This window comes from Pan troglodytes, chromosome 23 (genome assembly GCF_028858775.2).
Source record: "Pan troglodytes isolate AG18354 chromosome 23, NHGRI_mPanTro3-v2.0_pri, whole genome shotgun sequence".
NCBI classification, from domain to species: domain Eukaryota; kingdom Metazoa; phylum Chordata; class Mammalia; order Primates; family Hominidae; genus Pan; species Pan troglodytes.
In genome coordinates this window covers 44,569,014-44,579,286 of record NC_086016.1, presented here as the reverse complement: position 1 = coordinate 44,579,286, position 10,273 = coordinate 44,569,014, and the positions used below count along the sequence as shown (strand labels likewise).

The 10,273-nt window shown below is 57.8% G+C and overlaps 1 protein-coding gene and 1 pseudogene across 3 annotated transcripts in view; one reads left to right on the top strand and one right to left on the bottom strand.

Annotated features, from left to right (window-relative positions):
• The first annotated feature begins 220 nt into the window (after window positions 1-220).
• On the top strand, window positions 221-8,191 carry LOC107966259 (ribosomal RNA-processing protein 7 homolog A-like; annotated as a pseudogene).
• SERHL2 (serine hydrolase like 2) overlaps window positions 7,814-10,273 on the bottom strand; it is a 54,828-nt gene continuing 52,368 nt past the window's right edge. For all 3 annotated transcript variants that reach the window (XM_024352575.3, XM_063807991.1, XM_024352576.3), the window contains 2 exons: window positions 9,636-9,729; window positions 7,814-8,256 (listed from right to left, as the gene is read on the bottom strand). In XM_024352575.3, the coding sequence (XP_024208343.2) occupies window positions 8,137-8,256; window positions 9,636-9,729 (214 nt within the window). In that variant the 3' untranslated portion in view covers window positions 7,814-8,136. The remainder of the gene's footprint in view (window positions 8,257-9,635; window positions 9,730-10,273) is intronic.

Genomic DNA, 10,273 nt, shown 5'->3' with positions numbered 1-10,273 from the left:
TCTGATTGCCCACCTGACATCTCCCCTGCGTGGCCCCACGGCCCACAGAGAACTGATCTACTCGACTTTCCCTAAGCTGGCCCCTCTCCTGCAGTCTTCCCATGTCAGTCAATGACAACACCATCCTCTTAGTTGCTCAGACTGAAAACCTAGCAGCCATCCTGGATTTCTCTCACACTGCCTATTCAACGTGTGAATGCATGAGTGGAAAGCTGAGTTCGCACTCGTGACTGGCCGGGGTCAACTCTGACATTCGCTCCCACTTTGGCGCGCTGATTTGCCTCTGAGCAGATGAAGGTTGGGCCCTGGCGGGCGGGGCCGGGGAGGCGGGCTTGGAGCGAGGGGGCGGGGCAGGCGCCACGAAAACGTGCTCGCGCCGGCGCCGAACCGCAACTCCCGGCGGCCCCCGCGCTCCCGGGTGGTAAGATGGCGCGCAGGAGGAAGCTCGCGGCGCGGGACCCGGAGGACGGTATCCCGAGCCCACCGTGCTACGCAGGTGAGGGGCTCCGGAACGCGAGACCGGGGGCGGCCAGCATCGCCGGGAGGTGTTTGGGGGCTGGCGGCGGCCGGGGGTCCCCAGGAGCGGCCGCACGGTTGGGTGTGAGCCCCGGTGGCCCGTGGCCCCAGGCTCCGCAGGTCTTGAGGCTCCGGGGTCCCGAGGACCCACGCGGCGCCCTTCTGCCTGCTCACTCTCCCGGGGCGAGCCCAACTCGGTCCACGCTTCCCTTGGGTGAGCCCGCCTCTGTCCACACTCTCACCCAGGGCAAACCTATTTCCGTCCACACCCGCTCGTCCAGGTGAGCTCATCCCCTTCTCATCGCCTCTGCTCCTAGTCCAGCCCCCATCAGCTCTTATCTGGGCTATTATAGGCCCTCCAACTCGGTTGCCCTCCTTCTCCTCTTGCCCCTGTTTCTGTTCTCCACCCACGTGCCAGAATGTTCTTTTAAGGACATTTAGATTCGATCCTGTCTGCCGCGCCCCCGATAGGCGCCACACCCACTGCATTCCCTCCAGTGGCTTTATCAGGTAGCTTCTAAAACAAAAACCAGACTTCTTAACCTGTGTGGGCCAGGTGGTCTGGCTGGTGCCGACCTAAAGCTCTTTCTGTTCCTCTGAGGGAACATGCTTTTTCCCGCTCTGGGTTTTTGCACGTGCTGTGCCAGTTTGTTGCACAGTGGCGTTCTGGTCTGAGCTTTAATGTTGCTTCCTCAAAGAGGCCATCCGTGATGGCCTATGGAAAGAAGACCTCTGCCACCCCATCACCCTGTAATGTTTCCTTCACGATTGATACAAGTTTGCTGTATGCTTACTTGTTAATTGCCTTCTCCGTTATTGCAACTGAGCTTCCTGAGTTCAGGGACCGCAGCTCTATGCCAACCGGTACTGTGACGGAGGTGTGAGAAAAATAGCAGCAGTTCCTAGCTTTATGAGGATTACAGTCATGGGTGTGCCAGCGATTAACCAAAGAATCTCATCAATATAGCCTCCAGACTGTTAAGAGAAGCTGTGAAGGCACAGGCAGTGGGATGTGACCTGGCAGGAGGGGCTGGGGGTGATGCTAAGGCTCTCCTGAGGAAGCGAGGTTTGAGCTAAACCTGAAGGTTAGCGGGAGGGAAGAGGGTGACACGCCAGGTAGAGAGGCCAGCATGTGTGCGGCCCTGGTGTACCCGGGGGAACAGAGAGAATCCAAGGTGGTGGGGGAAGATGGTACGAGAAGAGGTGACAGTGACAGGCAGGGTCTCACGGGGCTTTCAGCCATGGTTAGGATTTTGGTGTTGACTCCAAGAGCCGCAGGGTTCGAGCTTCCCTCTCATTGCGCCCCCATCTGTAATCATTGCCCATTTATCTTCTCTCTCCCTGCACCGCCTTGGGAGGCCGCACAGGTTTTGCAAAAGGGTAGGGTAGAGGGGTTTGGTGAAGGGATGGATGGATCGATGAACAGATAGGACTAGACAGGGATGTGGAGAAAGGAAGTTGTGTGAGTGTCTCGCTGGCCTCAGCTCAGGGTAGCCTGGCCATCCCTCCTCTCCCATTTCCTTTCCAGCTATTCCAATCAAGTTCTCTGAAAAGCAACAGGCTTCTCACTACCTATATGTGAGAGCACACGGCATTCAACAAGGCACCAAGTCCACCTGGCCTCAGAAGAGGACTCTTTTTGTCTTCAATGTGCCCCCGTACTGCACAGAGGTGAGCTAGTGTCTGGGAGGGGACCTGTTGGCTCAAGGTCCCATGGGACCTGGGGGCTCCCATGGCCTCCACCGAGTCCTTGGTGGTGAGATGGGCATAGCTAATGGGAGCCCCAGAGGAGAGTGTCAGGAGGGCTACCGTGATCTCCAGTCAGGAAACTGGCTTTTTAAAGATGTCTTTAAAAGTATAATCCTGCCAGGCATGGTGGCTCATGCCTGTAATCCCAGCACTTTGGGAGGCTGAGGTGGGCGGATCACCTGAAGTGAGGAGTTCCAGACCAGCCTGGCCAACATGGTGAAATCCCGTCTCTACTAAAAAATAAAAAATGAGCCGGGCATGATGGCGTGCACAAGTAGTCCTGGCTACTCAGGAAGCTGAGGCATGAGAATCCCTTGAACCCGGAAGGCAGAGGTTGCAGTGAGCCGAGATTGCGCCACTGCACTCCAGCGTGGGCAACAGAGTGAGACTCCATCTCAAAAGAACCCAAAAAACCCCAAAAATTAGCCGGCGTGGTGGCGCACGCCTGTAATCCCAACTAGTTGGGAGACTGAGGCACAAGAATTGCTTAAACCTGGTAGGCAGAAGTTGCAGTGAGCGAAGATCGTGCCACTGCACTCCAGCCTGGGCAACAGAGTGAGACTCTCAAAAGAAAAAAAAAAGTATAATCCTAAGTAGCCCAAGGCTTTTTTACATATTACCCAAAGTTGTTTGAATTACGTGTTTTCTTCCAGATTGTACATGTCCATAATTTAAAAGTAGGAAAGTATAAGAAAATAAAAGTGCCTCTAATTCTATCCAAACACAACTGTTAATTTTTCTTTCTTTTTTTTTTTTTTTTACAGAAACTAAAGTAACGGAATTGCTGGATTTTCTTTTCTTTTTTCTTTGTTCTTTTTTTTTTTTTTTTTTTTTTTTTTTTTGAGACAGAGTCTCTCTCTTGCTCAGGCTGGAGCACAGCGATCACGACTCACTGCAACCTCCACTTCCTGGGTTCAAGCGATTCTCCTGCCACAGCATCCCGAGCAGCTGGAATTACAGGCGCCCACCACCATGCCCGGCTCGTTTTTGTATTGTTAGTAAAGACAAGGTTTCACCATGTTGGCCAGGCTTGTCTCGAACTCCTGACCTGAAGTAATCCACCCCCTTCAGCCTCCCAAAGTGCTGGGATTACATGGGTGAGCCACCGCCCCTGGCCAAGGGAATTGCTGGATTTCTTTTCAAAAAAGAAACCCTAATTTGTAAAAGATTCCTCTAAACTTAGAGAAAAAAAGAAGCATGTAGAAGAGGGGGTGTGAGTTCTGACCTTTTTTGAAGTGCAGCACGTGTGCCGGGAAGGGCCCCAGTGGCAGATGTCCAGCTTGCTGCATCCCAGAGACAGAACATACCTGTGTAGTCAGCGCCCAGGTGGAGACACAGCAGCACATCCCAGAACCCCCACTGCCTCCACCACAGACAACCACCATCCCGACTGTCACAGCATAGGGTCACTACTGCTGATTCAGGTAGTAAAACTTGTCATAGGAAATCAGAATAACAGCAAGAATGTCCCCACCTGTCTCCAATGAGAGAGAGCAGGAATGTGCCGGGCACAGTGGCTCACGCCTGTAATCCCAGCATTTTGGGAGGCCGAGGCGGGCGGATCACCTGAGGTCAGGAGTTCAAGACCAGCCTGGCCAACATGGCAGAACCCTGTCTCTACTCAAAATACAAAAATTAGCTGGGTGTGGTGGTGGGTGCCTGTAATCCCGGCTGCTCGGGAGACTGAGGCACGAGAATCACTTGAAACCTGGAGATGGAGGTTGCAGTGAGCCGAGATCACTCTATACACTCCAGCCAGGGCTACAGAGCAATACTCCAACTCAAAAAAATTTTAAAAAGCAGGAATATTGACCTCCATATTGTCCCTGGGGAACAGGTCGGAAGGCCATGGTGCCCACAGTCTCCTGGCTTGGGCAGATGTGGCTGTGGCTCTGAGTCCTTCAGCGGCGCTGGATCCCTGTCAGCGCCACCCATGGTGGAGGGAGGCTTTGGGATGGCCCTGCGGATGCTCACACTTGGCTTCCCTCTCCCTGCGGCAGGAGAGCCTGTCCCGCCTCCAGTCCACCTGTGGCCTCGTCCAGTCTGTAGAGTTGAAGGAGAAGCTGGAGCTGGCTGGGAGTCAAGGTCGAAGTTTTTTCATCCAAAGCCAGTTCCGGTGAGCCGCCAAGCCCGGGGTTCCACTAGAGTGAGGGGGGTGGGGCACTGTCCCCAGTGTGTTAGGGGAGCTGGCAGTGGGACGTCAGAGCATTCTCTGGTCTTGAGCCCATCCTCACCGTGTGTGGTGTAGGAGACTGTCCGGGTGACAAAGCCTGCGATTCCTTCCCAGATTTGCCACATCCTTGCACTTCCTGCCTGGCTTTTTCCGTCCCGTGTTAAAGCTCAGGGACCGTCTCTGCTGGCCGCCTGCAGGGCCTTCCCCGGCTTCCCTCCTGCTTCCCCACTGAGGGAGCTCCTTCCCCAGGCTTGGGGGCCAGGTCTCCAGGAGCACTGTTCTTCGCAGCTTTCCCAGTGGCCCTGGAGCCCACACCTCCTCCCCACACAGTGGCATCTGGCATGGTGTGTGTGCCCAGGCCTGGCTTCCAAAAACCTGCCAGGGCGACCCCTGCATTTCACCGCATCCCTCCCGTGACTAGAAGAAAGGAAGCCTGTGTATCCCCTCTTCCTGGGGAGGAGTTGGGAACAGCTGTCACTTCCCGCAGAAGCAGGATTACTGGAAGTGTGGCTGCCTCTGACCTGGATTATGGAATGGCCTGTGGTTCTCTTCATGGCTCAGGAATAGCCTAGCACCGTCTCCCCTGGTGTAGCTACCACCTAGGCTGAGGGCAGGCCTGGAGACCTTGTGCCAGATGTGGGAAGGAGCCCCCAACCTCTGACATCTCTCTCTCTTCAGGGTTTCCAGGTAGCCTACGTGGTGTTCCAGAAGCCAAGTGGGGTGTCAGCGGCCTTGGCCCTGAAGGGCCCCCTGCTGGTGTCCACAGACAGCCACCCTGTGAAGAGTGGCATTCACAGTTAGTACTGCGGGAGGGGTCTGGCGCCTCCTTTCTGGGCTCCGGGTTGGCAGGACACTCTATGGGGACAGTGTGTGAATGTCACAAGCCAAGTCCATGCTCCCTGAGAGCAGCGTGTGGAGGCCTGGGCAGGAGGACCATGGGGCTGTGTCTGGGTCCCCAGGGAGTCGTTAGCCTGAGCCCCTGGCACAGAGTGGCACAGGCATACTGGGCAGGCAGAGCGAGGGCCCAGCTTGCAGCCCCTGGGATCTCCTTAGCGCCTGTGCCCGGGGCCCTGTGGGAAAAGGTCCCAATTTGCCTGGCAGGCCCTGGGGTGGGGCCCAAATGCCAGGCCTGAGGAAGCCCCGTTTCCCTGGCTCCCTTTTCCTCAGAGTGGATCAGTGACTACGCAGACTCTGTGCCCGACCCTGAGGCCCTGAGGGTGGAAGTGGACACGTTCATGGAGGCATATGACCAGAAGATCGCTGAGGTAGAGGCCCCGCGGGGTCGGCCGGGCCGAGCACCGCATCGCCCGTGTGGCTGTGGGAAGGTGGCGCCCCAGAGGGAGGGCGCTGGTGGCCTGTCCTTGGCCACTCTGTAGAGGCCAGGCTCCGTTTCCCTGCTGGATCCTGGGCTGCCTGGCTGGGTGACACATGTAGTCTCCACATGGTCTACAGTGGAGAAGGAGGCAGCGCCGGCAGGTCCGTGCCCTCCCCGCCATCCTTAGCCCCAACACTGTGCTGGGAGGAGGGGAGCAGCCCTCCCCTGCGGGGGCTCAGGGCAGTTCTGACTTTGGGAGGAGGGCGTGGAGGGCGCGCTGCTGGAGGCTGCAGGAGGTCCCAGGCGCCCACCGGACGATGGGATCACCTTCCTTGCAGGAAGAAGCTAAGGCCAAGGAGGAGGAGGGGGTCCCTGACGAGGAGGGCTGGGTGAAGGTGACCCGCCGGGGCCGGCGGCCTGTACTCCCCCGGACTGAGGCAGCCAGCTTGCGGGTGCTGGAGAGGGAGAGATGGAAGCGCAGCCGAAAAGAGCTGCTCAACTTCTATGCCTGGCAGCATCGAGAGAGCAAGATGGAGCGTAAGCCACCCCCAGTCCATCCTCAGACCCCTCGGCCTTGGCCCCAGCCATGGATGAGGCCTGTGGCCAGTGCTCCTGAGGGCGGGCGCTGGACTTGGTGGTCGAGGAGGGAGGGCGTCCCTCAGCACAGGGCTCGCACCAGACTCTGTGGAAAGAGGCCCAGCCTGGCAGCACCCTGTGTGGCGGTTCCCCATCACCCCCCAGGGGCAGATGCATTTGCTCAGTGAGTGGGGACCCTAGGTCATCAGTGCCCACCTCTGGGTCCCTGTGCACTTAGTGCTGGCGCTCATCAGCCTCCAGCTAACGAGGAGTTCGAGTGCAGAGGGGGCTTCTGAACCCACTGTGGGTGCAGAGAAGGTGCTGCAGAGTATGTGTGTTGGGTTGGTGGTGGTGGGTGTGTGTGCGTGTGTGTGTGTCAGGTGGCCCACTCCTGGTGCTGCGGCTGAGCCTCCTGCCCCACTGCCTGGTGTCCCTGTCTACAGAACAGCTTCCCTGTGGGCCCAGGGGAGGGTTCTCCTGGCCCTGGCTAGGGCACAGGGACGGGCTCCGTGGTAGGCCCTGAGCCGCCCGCCCAGTCACTGGTGCTTTCCCTGCCTGGCTGGCCCTCCTGGCTCCCGCTCGTGCTCGCTCTAGACCCTCAGCTTCCCCCTCAGTGCCATCAGCCTCCCACTGACCTAGGCCACCCGGTGACCAGAGTTGCCATCTGCATCCACCAGCACCAGGGCTGGGGCCCCTTTACTGATTCTCAGGGTTCTCCAGGCCGAGCGGTCAAGACTCCTTCCTTCCCCCTTGTGCAGGGATGGGGGTGGGGGCGGGTACCTTTGCTTTGTTGCTAGGGCTTCATCTACAGGCTGGGGGTGCCAGCATCTCCCACTTTGGCCTTGCCCTTGGACTCGGCCTGCCTTGGGTTTCTGTTTCCTGACAAGATCCAGACCCTGCCCCCACAGCAGAGCTGGGAGGGGGATGGGCTGGTGGGGGAGACATAGCCCCACCCCCACAGTAACTGGGAGGAGGGGTGGGGCATGAGCAAGCCTGCTTCCCCGGGGCGCGCTGTCTGACCCTGCCCCGCGCCTCCTCTCACCCCCAGATCTAGCGCAGCTGCGCAAGAAGTTCGAGGAGGACAAGCAGAGGATTGAGCTGCTGTGGGCCCAGCGCAAATTCCGACCCTACTGAGCCGTGAGAGCCGCAGTGAATGGCTGGAGGTGCAGGGCCAGGAGGAACATGAGGTGAGGCAGGGCCTGCAGCGGTCTCTGAGAGGCCGAGCTCTGGCCAACGGGCCCCAGGTTGAAGGCCACCGTGTCGAACAGCCCCATCAGAGTCCACACAGGCCAGGAGTGAAGGACCAGGCCACCTCTTGGGTCTTGTGCTTCAGCAGTCCTGGGGACCCAGGCGTGCCGACTGGAGGACTTGTCCTTCCTGCTTCTTGCCTCCACACCCTTGAGGACCCTGGATGAATCCGTTCTGTTCTCCATTTTCCCTCAATGCAAAAGCCCTTGCTGGCAACGAAAAAGCCTCAAAAGCAGTGAGAATACAAGAACCTTTTATTTTCCATCCAGTTGGGCAGCAGGGAAAGGCTAGGTGGGCCCAGCCCGCCCTTCCTTCCTCCAGCTGGCTGGAGATTATTAGCCAGGAGAAAGCAGCCCTGGAACCCAGACTCTGTCTCCCCCTTGAGGTCACAGATGTTGAAGTTGGAATCTCACTCCTTTCCCTGACTACCATCCTAGGCTGGGCCTCAAGACTAGTGAGGCCTGTCCCCACCATCCCTGGCCTTGTTGTGGGGCTCAGGAACTCAGAGTCCCAGTGTTGAGTCTGGGAGCACTAGGTCTTCATAGTTCCAGGCCCAGAGCTACAGCTGGCCTGGGAGCGTGTGTGTGCACTGTAAGAAGGAGCTGATGATACTGGCCACGTGCTGGGGTTCGCTCATGTGGACACAGTGATTGCCTGGGACTTCCACAAACTGGAACCGCTGGAGAGGGGAGGGGGTGGGTGGTGAGGTGTGGCCAGAGGAGCCTAGGGAGCTCCATGGGCCCTGGGGTCAGGGCCCTCCCGCTCCCTGCAGGTCAGAAGCACCTCCCACAGTGAGTTTCCCCCACACTCGGCTCCTTGGAGCCCCGACAGTCCATAGCACCCCAGGAGGTGTCTAACCCTAGGGACTTGGAGGCCTCCCAGGGGTCTAGGCCCGCTGAGTTGTAAAGTTGCATGACAGGGCGGGGCCGAGGCCAGGGTTGCTGTGATTGTATCAGAAGAGGTCCCCGTGAGAAAAGATAATGAGATGGGGGCATGAGCAGCCTGCGGACTTGTGTCTGCCTTCAAGAAGCCAGAGAGGGCCGGGAGCAGTGGCTCACGCCTGTATTCCCAGCACTTTGGGAGGCCGAGGCAGGCGTGAGGCCGAGGTGGGCAGATCACGAGGTCAGGAGATCAAGACCATCCTGGTTAAGACAGTGAAACTCTGTCTCTACTAAAAATGCAAAAAATTAGCAGGGCGTGGTGGCAGGCACCTGTAGTCCCAGCTACTCGGGAGGCTGAGGCAGGAGAATGGCGTGAACCCGGGAGATGGAACTTGGAGTGAGCCGAGATCGGGCCACTGCCCTCCAGCCTGGGCAACAGAGCAAGACTCCATCTCAAAAAAAAAAAGCCAGACAGGAAGGCCTTGCCTGCCTTGGCTCTGACCTGGCAGCCGGCCAGCCACAGGTGGGCTTCTTCCCTTTGTGACAATGCCAAGAAAGCTGCAGAGGCCCCAGGGTCAGGTGTTCGTGGGTAGGTGACCATAAAACACCACGTGTTCCCAGGAACCTGGGGGAAAAGCCACCTCTGCCTACAGCCAGCACACCCACTGTCATGATGGGTGCAGAGGGATGAGGCAGTCGGGTATTCTGCTGTGGTTTGGGAGCCTGTAAAATGTGCGACTAGGCCGGGTATGGTGGCTCCCATCTACAAAACCAGCACTTCGGGAGGCCAAGGTGGGCAGATCGCCTGAGGTCAGGAGTTTGAGACCAGCCTGGCCAACATGGTGAAACCCCATCTCTTAAAAATATAAAATATAAAAATTAGCTGGGCATGGTGGCAGGTGCCTGTAATCCCAGCTACTCAGGAGGCTGAGGCACTAGAGTAGCTTGAACCTGGCAGGGGTTCCCCACCAAAGGTCTCTGTTCCCTTAATTCTGATTACATGTGTCCCCAGTCCTCTAGGGACTGACCACAGTGGAGCATGAGGCCTGATGGATCCTGGTGGTCACTTGTTGGGCCTGGGGGCAGACCAGGGGTCTTTCCCAGTGCATGAGATGGGTGAGGTGGGACCAGAGTGGGCGACAGTGGCTGGACACCAGCTGCCTGAGCCCCGCCTTACCTCTTTGAGGGTGGATTTCATCGTGTCTATCATGAACGACAGGGACTCCTTGTTAGAGTAATTCTCTCTTGAATCAAAATATCCGTGGACTGCTCTGGAAAGTGAGGAGTTGGGGTTGTTGGGGTTCATCTTACAACCGCCTCCCAGCACTGCCCCCATCCTGCCCTGGGTTCAGGCCTCTGAGGAGAAACCAAAGCCTGGGCTACCCCAACTCCCACAGCTGGGTCCCTTGACCCTGGGTTGGATTTGAGGCTCAGTTAATCTCAGCTCACGCTCAGCTGGCACAAGCCAGGCGCAAGCGAGTGCTGAAGGCACAGCCTTGCTGGGGCACAGGGAGTTCAGGACTTGGCCACAGTCAGCCCTGAACAGCAGAGCTGGGATCTGAACAGGTGCTGGAGCCCACATTTGCTCTGAGAATTTACGTCTTCACAATCCTCCCACTGAAAGTCTACGATCCTGGCCGGGAGTGGTGGCTCACGCCTGTAATCCCAGGACTTTGGGAGGCTGAGGCAGGCAGATCACGAGGTCAGGACATGGAGACCATCCTGGCTAACATGGTGAAACCCTGTCTCTACTAAAAATACAAAAATTAGCCAGGCGTGGTGGCGGGTGCCTGTAGTCCCAGCTACTCGGGAGGC